At 41.0% G+C, this 19855-nt stretch overlaps 1 protein-coding gene across 1 annotated transcript; it reads left to right on the forward strand.

The window, feature by feature from the left end:
* Positions 1-1420: 1420 nt before the first annotated feature.
* On the forward strand, positions 1421-18104 carry PRPF3 (pre-mRNA processing factor 3; the record flags this gene model as incomplete). The annotated part of the gene is made up of 15 exons (XM_084243792.1): positions 1421-1580; positions 2856-2986; positions 4961-5107; positions 6689-6772; positions 6973-7193; positions 7806-8112; positions 8739-8905; positions 9755-9834; positions 11358-11501; positions 12040-12139; positions 12312-12425; positions 13776-13894; positions 14169-14252; positions 15430-15491; positions 17958-18104. Exons 1-15 carry the CDS (start codon positions 1436-1438, stop codon positions 18102-18104), a joined length of 2052 nt encoding a protein of 683 aa, XP_084099918.1. The 5' UTR covers positions 1421-1435.
* Between the last annotated feature and the right edge of the window lie 1751 nt (positions 18105-19855).

Genomic DNA, 19855 nt, shown 5'->3' on the forward strand with positions numbered 1-19855 from the left:
TTGATTGAATGAAGTCAGTATGATGTAGGTTTTAAGATAAGGTGTGGAAGATTGGTGAACTAAACCCGGGGGAATTACCTGCCCAAAGGCTGGAGAATGGTAGGGTTTCCATCCCGACTGTTGGCTGCGAGCTCCTTCTTTACTTTGCGCAGTGTCTGAATGTGCTGCTTTGAGCAATGCACGCTTAATGCTAGAGGCTGTTAGACTGTATACTGCTGTTTCATCACGGGTGAGTAGAGACACCGTAGGATCGTTCATATAATGTATCACGGAGGCACGAAATCTTTCACTCCTAGTTTCATGACTAATCTCACTTTGTGTATTTACATCAAAATTAAATACACTGATGGCAGCAGATCTGATAGAAGAGAAACACCAAGACTGTAGTAGTTGATCAGGTAGTTTCTTCTAGGAGAAAAGATTTCTTAAAACATCTTGAGTGATTGACCTCATGTGTGATGTTGCTTGGGGGAGGTGATACTGCTTGGAGAAGATTAGCTTGGAAATTGAGGTTAGTGGAGATTATTGACTTTGAGGCACTATAGAGGAAATCGGGGAATTCAAGTTTCTCTAGGCTCATGGGGAGTCTTCAGACTTAGATAGAAAATCAAAATGTAAGCGTGAATAATGCTTGAGAATTATACTAGTATGCATAACAAGATTTGTTGTAGAGTGTCTTTTATGATAGTGTTTATTAAGCTGTAAAGTTGAAGATGTGAAAAGGTCAAGAGAGCAAGCGTATATCCAAAATAAGGGTATTTTTTTCTGAGCTGAGGGATTGCTCTTACCAAGTCAGCTGAGAGAGACTCTGTAGAACATGAGAGAAAATTATCTGGGTACAGAATCCTCACTGGGATGAATATGACTACCCAGATCTGTAACAGAACATTATTAAGGATTATGAGATTTTTAAAGGATGATTGACCTGGATAAATCCGCCTTTATTTGCATCCCTTAAAACAAAGGGAAACCTATAGGTCAGAGCAGGCTTACAGAATGCCTGCCTGCAAGTAGGTGTGTTAGAAAAGCTGGCCTCTGGGTGGGCTTTCTGCAGTCTTCTTTCATGTACTCTGTTTGCCAGTCCTTGTTAACATGGTAGGATCAAGAAAGAAACCAGAACTTATTTCTCAGACAAGGTTATTCTTAGGATTTGTTTGTTTAGTCTGCAAGTTTCATTGATCCATTGAGACTGACCTTGTTAGGGTTAAAAATTGAATAGAATGGAGTTCATTCTGCTTTGAAGTGTGGTTTTCGGGAGAACACTTAACCTGAAGTGAAGGGGAAGGTTGCGAATGGGCGTGGAAGGCGCTCCTGATGTTCCACCAGTGCCTGCAGTTGCTTTAGTGTTTTCCTACCTTCTAATTGAACTCTTTTCCTGGTTTCTTTTTAGGTGCAGTATTAATTCCCTTTTGCGCTGTCCTCCATTTCCTGGAGAATGGCGCTGTCCAAGAGGGAGCTGGATGAGCTGAAACCATGGATAGAGAAGACAGTGAAGAGGGTGCTGGGTTTCTCAGAGCCCACGGTTGTCACAGCAGCACTGAACTGTGTGGGGAAGGGCATGGACAAGAAGAAGGCTGCTGGTACGTGCTTTTCTGAATCTTTTGACTTCACATGTAGGATGGCCCCAAACGCTTTGAACCTTTCCAGAATTCTGTTGGGATTATCTAAAAAAGATCAGGTCACAATTTATTTACTCTTGCATTACAATGGAAATAGTTTAAATAATTTTGCTTTTCTCTCTTATTGCTACATTTTTTTATACTATTTGGGACATAGTTTGTTTTTTTGTTTTTTTTTTTAACATTTATTTATTTATGGGGTACAGGCCAAAGGTGCGGAGGGTGAGAGGATTCACCAGAGACAGAGTGGGTAACAGAACAGGCAGATAGACCGAAGTACACTGCTGAGGGGAGCAGTGGGGCGGGTCAAGAGAGGTCTGCTGTGCCATGTATTGCTGCACCAGGGTTGCTCCCTGGCTGGCCAGGAATCGAACTTGTGCTGTAGTGGCTGCGGTTAACTTCATTGTGTTTTAACCCTTGCACCACCAGGGGGGCCCTTGTGGCATATGTCAAATCTCAGACTGTACTGACCTTTGACCACTGTACTGAATTACCTAAGGTAATTCGCATAAGAAATAGTTTAATGTCAGATTCAGACTGACATCTAACTGTGTAGGAGTCTCTATAAAATAAATTTTAAAAATTGAGGGAGGGAGGGCCTCCCCGGTGGCGCAGCGGTTGAGCGCTGGGTTGCGAAGCCGCCCGCGGCCTCTGCAGCGTCGGTTCGATCCCCGGCTGCTCCCCGGCCACCACAGGAGGGTCCCACGTGGCGCGCAGACCTCTCCTGCCGCCCGCTGCTCCCCTCAGCAGTGTACTTCGGTCCTTCTGCCTGCTCTGCTCCCCGCTCTGGCTCTGGTGAGTTCTCTCACCCTCCCGCGCTTCTGACTGTACCCAGTGCATGTATAAACAAAACAAACAAACAAATAAATAAATAAAGCATGCCTCTATAAAAAAAAATTTAAAAATTGAGGGAAGGAGATTTTTTCTGGGGTAGTCTTCTATAACTTGCTATTTGGGAAACATTAGGGTGTTTATGCACCGTAAATTTTGATACTTGACACAGACAGATTGCTCTTGCTATGGTACTTCCTATTCCCAAAATTACAAGTATATTGTTACCTCATAAGGTAAGGTCGCTCTATGTAAGAGAATTTGTAGGAATTCTACAAAGAACTTAATAAAACATTTCCGTACATCTGGGGATGAAATTCCATTGTTGGTGTGTGTTAATATGTCTTGTAGTAGAATAAATGCTCTTAATGTTTTCAACCTTACTGCTTCTTTTTTACCTCTCAGACCATCTGAAACCTTTTCTTGATGATTCTACTCTTCGATTTGTGGACAAATTGTTTGAGGCTGTGGAGGAAGGCCGGAGCTCTAGGCATTCCAAGTCTAGCAGTGACAGGAGCAGAAAAAGAGAACTAAAGGTAGGTTATATTGAACTAACTGATGAACTCAGAATTGTTTTGAATGGTAACAAAGTTGCTGAGCTTACCTGGCTCACACTTTGATATTTGCTATTAAAATATCTACTGTTCAAGAGAGATACTTAGACATTGTAGAGGGGATGAACTTGCATTATTACCACCTTACAGTGATGAGCTACTTAAGTTCATGGGTTGAAATATTCCAAGAAAATAGTCAGTAGCTTTGCTCTTTTTTGTGCGTAGTTAGGGGTTTTGGTTCTCATGTCTCCCTGTCCCGCCATCCTCCTTTACTACTACCTATAAATTGACAGTAGCTCTAAGATTGTATGCTTGGATTTGCTTGCAGTCTAATTGATTGCTTGAGAATGTGATTCCACTATTATCTGAGTTGTAGACCTCATTATTGCTCCTTTTTAGAGGTTTCTCTGCAACAGACTTGTAGATGGGAGACGTAACAATAAGTATGTCTGGAGAACCTATCATTTGCTATATAGAATGTTGCTGGTCATCTTAAAGGGACCATCATATTTCACCGTTGATTTTGTAGTTGCTGATGGGTCGTAGCCTCTTTCAATATTTTCATTGTCAGTAGCTGATCTCTGTCTCATTTTTCTCTGTCTTTTTAAAAAAAATCTTCTCTGTGACTCCCATCAAACCTTCCCAAGTGATTTTAGTACCTTGGCTGTTCCATTGCTTTTCTTGATGTGCACAGAGGGAATGAGCTTTGTCTACTTAGTCTCTGGCAGGCTGTAGAACCAAGAGAAATAGTTTCAGGTGCCCTTTGTGTTTAGGGTATTGTAGAATGACGAGAGGAATGAGAGATAGTCCTTGCCTTAAAGGAATTTAAGGGGTGAGAGCACAATAAAACAGGCACAAACTATAAAATCTGAGTATTAGTTTTATATATATATTTTAGAGTTGACTATAGAATCTCAAACTTATGTTGGGTTTTGTTCTATTTGAAGGGGAACGCTTGATCCACAGCATACACCACTCTGTAGCGTGAAGGTTATGTTAAGATTGGCATGCTGCTATACTAAGTGCTGAGGACAGAATGTGAATGAGTGACTGCCTTGGGTGGGCTTAAAAATGGTTACTTGAAGGAGGTTTCTAGATAGCCTTGGGATATGGGTCCCATTTTGGTCCATTTAGGTCCCCACCCCACACAATATATTATGGGAGAGTCCTTTTTCTTGAACTGTAGGAGTTCCAGGAAGCGCTCGCCCCTGGCCGAGGATATGTCCTTGCAAAACACGAGCCCTCCTAGTGAAGAGGGGATGTCACCCAAAGCCTACCACCGGTGTGTACATTTGCTTTTTCCCATTGTCCCTTCCAGTTGGCCACTCTTGGTCCTGTTAAATTCACTTTGCAAATTAGTCAACATATTTGAGTTCCCATTGTTTGATAGAAACAGTGTTACTGGGGAATAGCGAAGAAAAGAGAGACAGCCCCTGTCCTGGCAGAGCGTAGACTGTAGTTGGGAGGAACTACTAACATTGAAGACTTAACACTTGGCAAGCAGAATATCAGCCATGTAATTTTACCTACTGTGAACCAACCTCTTAAGTGCTAAGCGGATGTGAAACAAAAGTTTGATCAGAGTGGGATGAGATTATTAATGAGGAAAAGTTCCTGGAGGAGGTGAGTTTTAGGCAGGATTTGGAACTGGGATTTTCACAGAAAAGTTAAGGGAGATTATTACAAATGTGGGCAGTAGCATTTTGCAAAGATGTTGAAATGGGAACATTTATATGAATGTGGGGATGAATTTGCTTGACTGGAATAGAATGATGAAATTGGGTGAGGTGGTCCACTTGGAGGGTCTAGAAGACTGACTTCTGGCAAGTAGCCATTTGCAAGATGGCATCATAGTCCCCTGGGAAGAGCCACCAAATGCTGATAGGGACTAGGATGGTTTTTCCCTTCTCCCCTGGGCAGGAAATACAAATCTTCTGTCATCTTTGGTTCCCGTAGGAAGTGTTTGGTGATGACTCTGAGATTTCCAAGGAATCATCAGGAGTAAAAAAGCGACGGATACCCCGTTTTGAGGAGGTGGAAGAGGAACCAGAAGTGATCCCTGGGCCTCCATCAGAGAGTCCTGGCATGCTCACTAAGCTCCAGGTAGTAAGCAAAGGCTGGATGCAAGTTAAAGAAATGAGATGCTTGGGTTTAAATTTATTGTAATTTTACTTGAATTAGTGTTTGGTGTTGGAGAACTTTTATTTCCTGCTTCATGTTTCATCATTCTTTGGCTTAATCAGGAGTATTCCATTTCAGGGCCATAAAAGTAGCTTTTATGGAGCACCTGTTAATGGGCAAGCAAGATGTGGTACATACAGTTACCTGCCTCATTGGGTCATAGAGAAAATTAATTGAAATAATCAGAACTCAGCTTGATGACAGAAAACTGTAATACGGAAAAGATATAATCTACTTAAATAATTTCAGCTTGACTTTGCTTTTATATGGTAGTATCTGTTTTTAAATGGGCACCGTTAAACAATTTTGATACCATATAAGCAAGAGATGTTTCTTATGAGATATTCTTTTTAATTAAAAACCATTTTATTTTATTTTTTTTAATTTTTTTTTATTAAGGCATGTTTTATTTATTTATTTGTTTGTTTTTTTATGCATGCACTGGGTACAGTCAGAAGCGCGGGAGGGTGAGAGAATTCACCAGAGCCAGAGCGGGGAGCAGAGCAGGCAGAAGGACCGAAGTACACTGCTGAGGGGAGCAGCGGGCCGCAGGAGAGGTCTGCGCGCCATGTGGGACCCTCCTCCGGTGGCTGGGGAGCAGCCGGGGATCGAACCGGCGCCGCAGAGGCCGCGGGCAGCTTTGCAACCCAGCGCTCAACCGCTGCGCCACCGGGGAGGCCCTAAAAACCATTTTAAAACATCATTGGAGGAGATAGAATATATGTGTACATATGTATGGACAGTGAACAGACTTTATCTCTTTGTGATATTTCTGGAAAGGAAGAAACTGATGATGTTTTTTAGAGGACGGGGTTAAAGGAGTTTACAGTGTGCCCTTTTATACTTTCCTGCCTTTTGAACTATGTAAATAATACCACCTACTCCAAAAATGTTAAAAACGAATTTACAGATTTTTGGGAAAATGCAAGAGGAGTTATTTGACTGTATCCCCAAAGTTTATTATTCTGAACTTCTTTAGAAGTTTACAGATACTAGAAGTTTACAAATGCTCGAATCCTTCTACGCAGCTAAATTACATCTTTACGCTATCATCTCTGGTTACCCAGACTAAGAATTCAGGGACTCAGAGCCTATCTTTTTATTAAAGAATAATTGTATGGGTTTTGTTAGGAATGTTGCATGTGTCACTTAAATGCATACAACAGCTCTGTAAGGCAGGTACTATTTTTTAACCCTTTTAGACCCCTGGAATGTTTAGAGATGAAATACCATGTCCAAAGTGCTCTAGATACTAAGTAACAGAGTTAGGATTCAAACTCAAGTCAAACTCTCTGACTCCAGTGTTTTAATCATCAAGCTACTTAACATCCTACCTTAGGAATTAATCCTTCCTAAATTCTCTGGCCTATTGTACAGGAAGAATATTATGCTGTTATTTAAAACATTTTTAGGTCTCTAGATCTGAAAGTCCATTGGGTTTAGAAACCTGTATGAAAGAAAACGTTAACTGGTTTTCTATTATCCCCCCACCCTGGAGAGCAGATCAAACAAATGATGGAGGCAGCAACACGGCAAATAGAGGAGAGGAAGAAACAACTGAGTTTCATTAGCCCTCCTGCACCTCAGGTATTGTGCTCATGGGACCCTGGAAAGAATCTTTAGCACAAAATTTCTTGCCTCTCGGATGAGAGTCCAGGAGGTGACTACGTGTTCTACCCCACAGTCTAACACACTGTGTGTGTGTGTTTGTGTGTGTGTGTGAGAGAGAGAGAGAGAGAGAGAACTCTAATACTCCTGATTCTGATTTCTTTTTCTCTACTTCACAGCCAAAAACTCCCTCTTCCTCCCAACCAGAACGACTTCCAATTGGCAACACTATTCAGCCCTCCCAGGCTGCCACTTTCATGAATGATGCCATTGAAAAGGCAAGGAAAGCAGCTGAATTACAAGCCCGTATCCAAGCCCAGCTAGCACTGAAGCCAGGGCTCATTGGTAATGCCAATATGGTGGGCCTGGCCAATCTCCATGCCATGGGCATTGCTCCCCCGTGAGTATCTATTTTACAGAACCCCTTATCGTTTCTGAAGCTTGAGAAACAGTTTATACCTTGGAATGTTATTGATCTGTGTCTTGCACGTAACCTAAAGCATTTCTTACACCATTTTGTGTTTCTTATATATGATCAAAAAATGCGATTTGAATTTATTGTCTTGGCTTCCTTGTAGAATTTACTACCCTTTTACAATTTGGAGAACAGAGAATAAGATGATGCATCTTACATTGGACCTGGGACTAAAACCAGGCCTCCTAACATTAAATCATGTTAAGTGAGACCAGATCTGAGAGTTCTTCACAGCTGGGTAAAGATAATAGACTTTAATTTTAGTATCTATGGTTATTTTGGCATCCCATGTCTCACTCAGGAGTTCAGAGGTAAACAAAGATAGGATTACACATTTTCTCATTGTAATCTGCAAATTCATTGAATTGAGATAGTACCCTGTATTTAAATATATCCAGTTTGATATTTTTAATCAAGCTATTCACTGATTGAGGACTTTGTGTTCCATAGAATTGACTTTGTCCGCCTTTGATATATTTTCTGAGGTTTTTTTGTTTGTTTCATATGGAATTTGTTTCTTTCTGGACTATTTTTCAGGAAGGTGGAATTAAAAGATCAAACTAAACCTACACCGCTAATCCTTGACGAGCAAGGTCGCACTGTGGATGCAACAGGCAAGGAGATTGAGCTGACACACCGCATGCCCACTCTGAAAGCCAATATTCGTGCTGTGAAAAGAGAACAGTTTAAGCAACAGCTAAAAGAAAAGCCATCAGAAGATATGGAATCTAATACTTTTTTTGACCCCCGAGTCTCAATTGCCCCTTCTCAGCGCCAGAGACGTACTTTTAAATTCCATGACAAGGGCAAATTTGAGAAGATTGCCCAACGTTTACGGACAAAGGTATCTGGCTTAGACTAGAACCTAGAATCTCAAAGACATTTGGAAGATGACAAAAAGGAAATTGAATATAGTCCTAAAATACAATCAGAAAAGTGAATAATTTTTTAAATACTGTATTCCTGGAATACTTGATTTTTTAGCTGATGGATTTTTCAGTTAGAGTCTGTTTAGGTAGAAATGAAATTTTCAGCCTTCTCCATATACAACTTGCAGTAGGGAGGAACAATTCAGGATCTTGTGGGTAACGAGAAAAGCTACTCTGGTGTTAAAATTCTGGTGTTAAAATTTACTGCTAACAATTCGTACACCCTGTAGAGTTGAATTGATTGTATTGTTAATGACTTTGGCCTTGTCATTTTCACCCTGAGGGCCTCATAAAATGTCGTTTGTGCATATTTGCTGCAAGCGCACTGGCGTGGGTGGATAGTGATGAGGGTGAGGTATGTGTAAATCAACTAAGTAAAGGTTAAATAAAACGAGCTCTTTTTTTGAAACTTACAGAAATTATGGACTCATCACATTAGGTATAAAGAGTTCAACAAGAGAGTATTTTAAAATTTGGGATTCTACCGCTTTTTTATTCTCTGTGTCTCTTACTTTCCTCTCTTTGTTTATCTTGTCTTTAGGCTCAATTGGAGAAGCTGCAGGCAGAGATCTCCCAGGCAGCTAGAAAAACAGGCATCCATACCACAACGAGGCTCGCCCTCATTGCTCCTAAGAAGGAGTTAAAGGAAGGAGATATCCCTGAAATCGAGTGGTGGGACTCCTACATCATCCCCAATGGGTTTGACCTGTGAGTTTGTCAGTTAATACCTTTTCATAACACTGCAGTGTCATGGAATAATAGTACTCATGCTTTAAGTAAAACTTTGAAATCCAAGGGAAGTAGTTAATCATACACAACCTCATATATATTTATAAAGGATATGTTAATGGGTTATTTTAGGTTTTTTCTTGAGTTGATGTTGGAGGAAAGGGCACACATAATCAAGGCTCTAGGGAAGTATTACCCACTGGAGTTTTGTGTGATAATGGACATACTCGCTCTCTTGTCTGAGATAGCAGCCACTGTGTACATGTGAATGTAGAGTGCTTCAAAACTAAATTTTCTGTGTTAAACATTACTTGTTTTTCAGTTATTTCTTAATTATATTACATTACTACTTGTAATAGATGTTTACATATCTTAAAGGTCCACTTCTAGAATAGAGCAAGGTTTCTTAATTGATGGTGGACAGAATGGTAAATAAAGCATATTAGAGACATTTAGACAACTTTCACCATGTCTGTTCCACCACTCTGTTTCCTGGCTTTGGGACAGTGTTTCAGTCATTCTCTACCCCTCTGTTAACCGCTGCCCCAGGAATTTATCCTTACTAATGAGAGAATGTAACAACCTCAGGAGAGAGGGTAGAAAAAAAGGTTGTGAATGACTGGTGTAGAGAGCGCATCTAAGCCTTAGTGGAACCCAGTTTCTCATCTTGAGAGATTACATTTAATACATATAATAGATATGCATGTATTGAAAAGGGGTGGAATACATTATGGATCATGAGTTTTTTCATTTTGTCTATGAGATTCCTTTTCTATTGGCATCATCTCTATCCACATATCTTGTTTTCCCTTCTTCCTCCAATTTTAGTACAGAGCAAAATCCTAAGAGAGAAGATTATTTTGGAATCACGAATCTTGTTGAACATCCAGCCCAACTCAACCCTCCAGGTAAAGTATGGATGGTTCAGTCAGGCTCTAGAGAAGTAGTCACTGGTAGAGCTTGTGTGATAATGGACATGTTTTCTGTGTGTCTGAGACAGCTGCCCCTGTCAACATGTGATTGTTGAGCACCTGAAAACCGAGTGCAACTGTACACTGGTTTCACCAGTATAGCTGAGGGTCTGGATTTTATTTTTTCAGTTTTAATGAATGTAAATTGGACATATGGCTGTTGGCTACTTTATTAGACAGTGTAGCTCTGAAGCATTGAGTCCTTACCTAGAGATGACTGACTTGTTGATGTGTGTGGTGGGTTAGGCTTTTACCATAGTGTTGACTCCCAGTTCTGGCCTTTACACCATCATGAAATGCCTTCCCTTTGTTGATCTTCTTTGTCTTCCGCCTTTTTTTCTTTATAATTTTTGTACCATAGCCTGTTGGTTCAGTAAGGCGAGAGGTTTTAATTGTGGCTGTTTTATTCAGCTGAATATGTTGGGTAAATCACTTGAAATACAGAATTTCCTCATTTGTACAGATAATATTAACTGATACATCTTCAAAAGTTTTTTGTTTTGTTTTTAAAGATTTATTTAGGCATCCAAGAACTGGGGTGTAGGCCAGAGGTGCGGGGGGTGAGAGTATTCACCAGAGAGAGAATGGGGAACAGAACCAGTGGATCTACTAAAATACATCGCTGAGGGGAGCAGTGGGTGAGATGGGAGGTCTGCTGTGCCATGTGGGTCAACTCCCTGGCCGTGGATTGAACTCATGCTGCCGTGGCTGCTGATAGCTTCATTGTGCTAAGACTTAACCCCTTGCACCATCAGGGAGGCCTCCCACCTTTAAGCGTTTTATGATTCATAAAAGATTTGATCACATTAGTCAGATTTGATCACATGAGTTAGATTTGGGATGAAAAGAGTTAATATCTCAGTTGGTAAATTGAGGAGTAAGTTCAGAAAAATATATTGGGACGTTGAGATAATACAAGGTATAGTAGTCATTGGATTTTACTTAATTCTACTTTGCTATCATCAGTGTGAATTACTAAAAGGATATGTGGGGGCAGAGGAAGATGTTTGTTTCTGAAAAGTTGAGTAAAAGTGCTTTGGGAGTCCAGAGGATTTTTCCCTGTGCCGTAAACTCTAAAATTATAAATTTTATCGTCAGTGTCAGTGGTTTTCAAATCGAATTCCACCAAAACATTTATGCTCAAGAGGTGGGATCTAAGTGGGATTCTGGATACTCGTTCTTAACCCCAACTCCTCACTTAGAACTAAAGGAGCTCTAATTTTGTTTTCTGTAATTGCCACATTTCAGTTGAATAAAGGGTCAACTGCTTAAAGAAAAACAAGTTTGAACACTACTCATGAAAGATAAAAACATTTTTTAAAAAATTTAACCATGTCATAACTATTAACCTAAACATCACTAACACTGACCAACTAAAGTGCCTTTTAATGTAAGTGGTACACACCCAAGTTCCTCGAGTAGGCTTATTGCTTTGGTACATTCATCTCTCTCCCTAACAGTTGACAGTGACACGCCAGTTACTCTGGGCGTATATCTTACCAAGAAGGAACAGAAGAAACTGCGAAGGCAAACGAGGAGGGAAGCACAGAAGGAGCTACAGGAGAAAGTTAGGCTGGGTCTCATGCCCCCACCGGAACCCAAAGGTGTGTTCTTGGGGTGAGGGAAAAAAGGGTGTCACATTGATCTCTGCCATTCTGTCCTGTCTTTAGCACCTCAGTATTCAGTGCTTTCTGTTTCTCAGAATCAGTCAGTGGTTTTGTCTTTCCTTATGAAGACAGTAGTTGCAGTATTTGCATGGCGTTGTTATGTATATAATTCTTACTGTTTTAACAATGGAACCAGTTTAAAAACCTCTCCTGATTCCCTTATTCAGTAAAATTTTGAGTGAGCTTTGTTAGGTGTAGGATCTTTCACTAAACACTATGATCAGAATGAAAAAAATACCAAGAAATTAAGTTCCTTGTCTTTCATAAATTTTCAAACCTTGTAAGTACATACAATTAATTGTGTGACCTTTCACAAATACTGGGTTAATTGGATAGACTTTTCAATGTAGGAATTTTTTGAGGAAGTGAGTTTTTAGCAGAAATTTGAAATAAATAATGATTGTGAATTGGGAGAAGTGACAGGTTTTCCAGCTGGATACGTGACTCAGGAGATTGATTTCTGTCCCCACTGCAGTGAGAATTTCAAATTTGATGCGAGTATTAGGAACAGAAGCTGTTCAAGACCCCACGAAGGTAGAAGCGCATGTCAGAGCTCAGATGGCAAAAAGACAGAAGTAAGTGCCATAGGGGTGGGTGGAAACCCATGGCAAGCACCTATTCCAAACTCTTCTGGGGGATCCACGTCTGGAGGGGGGGGAGAGTCCTCCGTTGCTCTCTCTTTCCCTCAGCCCTGCCTCTGATCTTCAATGCCTTTCTCACTTGTGGATGTCCTTCCTGTCACGACAGAGCGCATGAAGAGGCCAACGCTGCCCGAAAACTTACAGCAGAACAGAGAAAGGTCAAGAAAATTAAAAAGCTTAAAGAAGATATTTCACAGGGGGTACACATATCTGTATATAGGTAGGTGTCCAAATTGGGTAGCTTATCTCTTAGAAATAGTAAGACATTTTCCAAGTGCTTGAGGCAGAATCACCGTGATCTAGAAACACAGCTGACGTCAGTCCCTCTTCTCTTTTAATGACTCTCGTGTGAATTAGGAGATCGTAAATCTTTTACAGTAGTGAGTGTTGAGGTTTATTCTTCTCCTTGAGGTAGTCTTAGTGGACCAAGTCTGAAGAATTATGGGTGAATGAATGAATGAATGAATGAATATGTTTGTTCAGGCCAAGATGTGAACTAAGATCATTAATCATTTGTCATAAGAGATCATTCTGCTTCTCCAGGAAACATTAAAAATTTCTCTCTTTAAGCGGTTATATCCTTATCCCCATGTATTGCAGAAATCCTTTCATTTCCACTCCAAAATGTACTTTATACATCGTAAATATTTTCTACATTCATGTTGATTTGATATTTATTTTCATTTTACTCTTATTTGAATACATGTTTCTTTTTTTAAAATGTGCTCATATTTAGTAACTAATTCTTTAAAAACAGTAAATGCTTATTAAGATTTTTCTAAGTTGTAACAATACAGAAGAGCACTTATTGAAAAAAATTCCTTCCTATTACTGATCTCCCAGGACTACTCATAGGTAATTGATGCTACCAGTTTTCATGTATTCTTTCTATCTTTTTTTTTTTAAAGGTTTATTTATTTATGCATGGAAGAACTGGGGTATAGGCCAGAAGTGCGAGGGGTGAGAGAATTCACCAGAGACAGAGTGGAGAGCAGAACAGGTGGATTGACTGAAATATACTACTGAGGGGAGCAGCGGGGAGGCAGGAGAGGTCTGCTGCACCTTATGTGGGTCACTCCCTGGCCAGGGAGCGAACTCAGGCCACAGAGGTGATAGCATGATGGCACTGAGACGTAACCTCCCTTAACAGGAGGCCCCCATTTTCTTGTATTCTTTCAGAAGATGTTCATGCATAACATTATGACTACTTTACATTATAAGCACCTAGTGGGCAAAGAATTTGTTGATCTGTATACTGTCAAGAACAGTTAGCTTATAAATATTTTTGGACAAGGATAAATACTTCTTCATTCTTAGAGTAGATTTTGATTGCCTGCTCTTTGTTGTGGAGTATATGCTTAGTACTTCAGCTATTTGGAAGGAAGTATTAGAGAGTAGAAATATTTCTAGACTCATCAACTCTACCTTTGAGCAGTAGTATATTTGCTTACTCCAAAGGCCTTTATTTTTAGCGAGAAAAGCATATTGGATCCATCTATTTAATTGCCATTCCATTCAAGCAGCTGCTGATGCTAAAATGAAAGCCATAACTAAACTTTCCCTTCTCCAGAGTTCGAAATTTGAGCAACCCAGCCAAGAAGTTCAAGATTGAGGCCAATGCTGGGCAGCTGTACCTGACAGGGGTGGTGGTACTGCACAAGGATGTCAACGTGGTAGTAGTGGAAGGGGGTGAGTCTGAAAAACTGAGGGAGTCTGTCCCCAGGCAACCCTAGGCTTTGAAGTGATTTAGCATGGTGGGGGAACAGGAAAAAAAGATAGTATTTTAGAGCCATTCCTGTGTTTAATATCCTCGGTTCCTATGTTCGTTGGTGTAGAAGGACCTAAGTTGTTCCTGGGATTGCTTCAACTACCACATTAATGTCTGACATTAAATGAGCTCAGAGGTTCTTTCTATTCCATCATCTCCCACAGCTGTGGCAAAATTCTCCTTCTCTGTTTCCAGGCCCCAAGGCCCAGAAGAAATTTAAGCGACTTATGCTGCATCGGATAAAGTGGGATGAACAGACATCTAACACAAAGGGAGATGGTGAATGGGGGTTAGCAGGGATTAAGCGGGAGGTTGGGTGGTACTTTTGTTTCTCAATCTGTTTCTTCACTCTGTCACTCTAGCTTGCTAACACTAGATAAGACCAGGATTTCTAGAAAGACCCATCTGAACTGTGTGCATGCCAGATGTAGATACAATATTTATTATGTGATTTTATACGTGAGTGATAGTCAGTCTCTGCCTGTTCTTCAAGGCCTTTCTAGCCACTGGTTTCCCTGTTTGCCCCAGATCTGGATACTATTTATAGGAGTGTATTCAGTTTGTGAAAACACAGGACGTTTTATAGGAACGCAGGAAGAGAACATGTATATATATATGTGTTTTGCTTCAATAAATGATTGTTTAAAGGAATAAATAAAGACCAAAAAAGATTTTGGAGTTTCAGAGTTTCAGATCAGAAACTCTGCTTTGTTCAAGAAAATAACTTTTCAGTTCAGTTGTCCAACTTTATCTCCTATATATGATATATATATACAATAATATAGAACTAATATATCTTGTATGTGTGGTAATGTATAAGATAAATATTATATATGTCCATATAATATTTGACATTCTCCTGGCAATAATTTTTCCAGCAATACTCATTTTTGCCTACCTTAAGACCTGGTTACCATTTAACTTCTGCAGAGAGTTACTAAGTTTTTCCTAACTTTGACCCTCTTACACTTTTACCCTTAAAGTACTTATGTACCTTAAAGTACACTTTTTACTATAATTGACCTATATTTTATTTTGTTTTGGAAGGGTTCTAAGGTATTTCTATTTGGCATTTCTGTATTCTTCCTCCTTTATATCAAAAGTTTCTTGAGACGACTGTGTGAAGTGGACATCTGAAGCCTGGCTCTCAGAATGCCTAGGGCAAATTTCTGTTGATTGCTTCTCTCGCATTCCTTATTCCCCAGTATACCCGCACAGCTCTTGGTTCATAGTGTGTACTCAAGAAGGGGTTATGGAATTAACTAATGTCCCCGCCTGTTTGGAGCTTCCAGTCTAATCTGAGGAAAATAAATAGTAACAGGCAACTTTGGCTGCTGATATATGGGGGAGGGAGATAATATTTAAATACATTTAGGTAGACTTGAATAATGTTTATTTAAATCTAAATTTTGGTCTCAAGTCTAGAGCAAGATTTTAACTATATTTTCTTTTCCAGATGATGAGGAATCTGATGAGGAAGCTGTGAAGAAAACCAACAAATGTGTGCTAGTCTGGGAGGTAGGTGGCCTTTGATAGAACACTGACACAGAACTTTAGTTCATTTCTGGTTATTCATAGTATTCAAGTGGAACAGAGGAATGGCAACAACTATACAATGACTGCCCCTTTAATGATGTTCCTTTCTGGAATTTGTCGTTAAATGTTTGGCAGCAAATTCTTCCTTATTATATATGGTTAAATCAATGAAGTGTTTTTTTTTTTTTTTAACTTCTCTGTTTTATTTATTTATGCATACAAGCTATTTATTTTTTTTTTAATTTTTTTTTTAAATGGAAACATTAACTTTTTTTTTTTAAGATTTATTTATTTATTTATACAAGCACTGGGTACAGTCAGAAGCACGGAGGGTGAGAGAATTCGCCAGAGCAGGGAGCAGAGCAGGCAGAAGGACCGAAGTACACTGCTGAGGGGAGCAGCAGGTGGCAGGAGAGGTCTGCACGCCATGTGGGACCCTCCTCCGGTGGCTGGGGAGCAGCCTGGAATCAAACCGGCGCCGCAGAGGCTGCCGGCAGCTTCACAACCCAGCGCTCAACTGCTGCGCCACCGGCGAGGCCCTAAGCTATTTATTTATTTATGGTACAGGCTAGAGGTGTGGGGGTGAGAGGATTCACCAGAGACAGAGTGGGGAACAGAACAGGCAGATTGACTGAAACACACTGCTGAGGGGAGCAGCAGGCAAGTCAGGAGAAGTCTGCTGCACCATGTGGGTAGCTCCCTGGCCGGGGGATCAAACTTGTGCTGCAGTGGCTGCGGACAGCATCATAGGTTGCGTCTTACTTAACACCTTGTACCACCAGGGAGGCCCAAGTTTTTTGTTTTTTTTTTTTTAGGATTTACTTATTTAGAGGCCTCCCTCATGGAGCAAGGGTTAAGATGCAAAGATATCTTCAGCCACTGCAGCACAAATTCGGTTCCCGGCCGCCCAGGGAGCAACCCATATGGCGCAGCAGACCTCTCCTGACTCACCTGCTGCTCCCCTCAGCAGTGTACTTCGGTTATTCTGCCTGTTCTGTTCCCCACTCTGTCTCTGGTGAATCCTTACCCCTCACACCTCTGATCTGTACCCCAGCTCTTGTATGCATAAATAAATCTTAAAAAAAAAAAAGAAAAAGAAAGAAAAAGTCTAGTTTCCATTCTCCACCATATAATTAACGCCCTCTCCTTTTTTGCCCACCCTGCTGACACAACTCTTTTCATTCCAAAGATGATCTTAGGGAACCGATGTTAGTTCTGAAGAATGAATAAATATGCTTCTCCAGGCCAATATGTGAATTAAGAGTCATTTGTGCTTTGTGAAGCATAGAATAATCATCCCGTTTCTCCAGGAAGAAGTAACTGTTTCTTTCCAGTGACTTGATCCTTACCTGATGTATGGCAGTAATCATGTTAGTCCCACGCCAACAAGCAGCTTATACATTGTGAAGATTTTCTACTTTTGTGTTGTTTTGATGCCTTCATTTTTATGTTGAGTACATGTGTATCTTCTGTTGTTTAAATGTGCTCATACTTAGTAACTAGTTCTTTATTATAAAAATAGTACATCATTACAAAGGTAGTGAATGCTTATTAAAATAAACCCTACAGGCGGCACTTACTGAAAGAGTGTCCTTCGGATTCCCTGACCCTTTAAGACCACCCTGTAGGTAACTGCTATTCAGTGTTACTCATGTGGCTCTGTGTTATGCCAGACTCCTCGAATTCATGCACATAAATTAGGTCATAATAACCATAATGCCTGTTTCTCTTTTTCATAGGTTCCCACTTGCCTATTTAATATCCCAGCCCATTCAGTTCTTCCAAATTTTTTTCCATTTATCTCTAAAGCCCTCAGGAATTACATCTGATTCAGAAACAAAGCAAGTTCAGCTCTAGCCTTCTATTGGAATCTGATCCCTGAAAGCCCCTTGAGGTAGTACTTCCACACCTGTCACTGCTGCTGGTGGCTTGGTGAGGCGCAGCCCTTCTTAGTCCTTGCTCTTCTCTTACCTTTCTCCCCAGGTAGCCACCCGGACTCCCATTCCCTCCCCTCATCCCTGCGTTGTTTATCACGGGGCTGCAAAGCATCCTGCTGTATACGGGGTCTCACCAGTGAGAGTCTTGTGAAGAGAATCCGTTCAGCTCCTCAGTTCTCTACTCCTTTCTCCTTAAAGCCTCAGATCTAGTCCTTGAGTTCTGGTGGAAGAAAAGTCAGTCTCAGCATACCCTCCTGATTTGTTCTCTCTCAGGCACCACAGCACAAAACTCATGCTTCAGTCCAAAAAAAATGAGAACTTTATGCATGAAAATTCATTGAAAACTCACAAAAAGTCTCCAAGGGGATGGAAGTTAGAATTGCTTTTACTGTAAAATCGCACTAAGCTAGGCACATTGTTAACGCAAGTATCACTAGGTTTTATAAAATAATGAGGACAATTTAAATGAGCATTTGCACTGTGTTTATTTCAAATATTACCTCCTTCCCAGGGTACGGCCAAAGACCGGAGCTTTGGAGACATGAAGTTCAAACAGTGCCCCACAGAGAACATGGCTCGGGAGCATTTCAAAAAGCACGGCGCCGAACACTACTGGGACCTTGCACTGAGTGAATCTGTGCTGGAGTGCACTGACTGAGGCTGCCGCGGCCCCGGCCTCTCCCCTCTTGCCTGTGTCTCCTTGGTCCTCTCCTTTACTCTACTTCCCAGCCCCGTTTGTGTGTGTGCTCTCAGAACTGTGCCGGGCTGGCATCGGGCAGGGGCTCTTCTTGCCCCTTCCCTAGACAGCCTGGTGCTGCCCTTTATTCCCCTTATGTGCATATGATTAAAGAGTTATTTTTAAACTTGGTATGCTATTTTTCACATACTCGGAAGTATTGGAGTTTGATCTTTTCTCCGGATGTAGAGTGATTGCTGTGGAAAATGAAAATGTTGTCATTGATATTTATATATAAGTGAATGAATGTGTGGATGAATGAATGGAGAAGTATTTTTGAGGTCTAGAAAGTTCCGACCTGATTTTGGAGCAAAAGCAGGCAGAGGAAACAGGAGGGGGTGTTAGGTGGATCAAGAAGGCGGGAACAAATGTATATCCATCTGTTAACCTTCAAACGATGGCGTCATGAGGTAAAGGGATGACATCTGGTCTTGACTAAGTAGTTTTAACAGGAAATTAATTGCTTAAGAGTGTGTGTTGTAGGTGAAGTGCACACATCCCGGGAGGATGTTAATGAGTTAGTTTATAAAGTGGAATAGGATTTAGGTATCTAACCTATTTCCTCTCCTCACTAATTAAAAAAAAAAAAAATCCTTTTCTAACAATGTGTAGTTTTTTTGTTTTCTAAGAACCTGACTAGATGTGGTTCTGTTTTAGCATTTAATATTTCTAGTTTGACTTTGGGAGTATTTAGGTCAGAATAAATACTCATTGAAGGCCAGAATTCTTATCTATCCTTCCATTTCTTGTTTCTTGTTGATGTATTGGGAGTGGATCAAACACAGGAGCCATTTGAGCTCCTGTAACTCCGGCTTGGCGCTTACTAGGGAGTGATGTTGGAGAAGTTGAACTTGACAAGACATTCTATGTTACAACCACCCTATTTTAAGAGTTTGAGGTCCTAATCACAGTGAAGGAATTATTAGGAAGTACTAGGATAAAGGGTGGAAAGAAAGGGCTTTCAGAAAAAAATCGTACAAGCTCCCTTTTCTAAATATAAGTAAACTGGGACCTCCCCTGGTGGCGCAGTGGTTGAGCGCTGGGCTGTGAAGCTGCCCGCAGCCTCTGCAGCGCCGGTTCAATCCCTGGCCGCCAGCGAGGGTCCCACATGGCGTGCAGACCTCTCCTTCCGCGCCCGCTGCTCCCCTCAGCAGTGTCTTTGGTTCGTCTGCCTGTTCTGCTCCCCGCTCTGGCTCTGGTGAATTCTCTCATCTTCCCACACTTCTGACTGTACCCAGTGCTTGTATAAATAAATAAATCTTTAGGGCCTCCCCGGTGGCGCAGCGGTTGAGCGCTGGGTTGCAAAGCTGCCCGCGGCATCTGCGGTACCGGTTCGATCCCCGGCTGCTCCCCGGCCACCGGAGGAGGGTCCCACATGGCGCGCAGACCTCTCCTGCCGCCCGCTGCTCCTCTCAGCAGTGTCCTTTGGTCTTTCTGCCTGCTCTGCTCCCCGCTCTGGTTCTGGTGAATTCTCTCACCCTCCCGCGCTTCTGACTGTACCCAGTGCATGTATAAACAAACAAGTAAATTAAAAAAAAAAAAAGCCTCTATAAAAATAAAATAATAAATCTTTAAAAAAAAATAGGAACTTTCAAAATATAAATAAATAAATACAAGTAAACTACCCAGACGTGAGGCTAATTCCTGGAGCAGGATAAAATCTGCAAACAGAA

This window comes from Talpa europaea (genome assembly GCF_964194135.1).
Source record: "Talpa europaea genome assembly, chromosome: 9".
In the NCBI taxonomy this organism is placed as follows: Eukaryota; Metazoa; Chordata; class Mammalia; order Eulipotyphla; family Talpidae; genus Talpa; species Talpa europaea.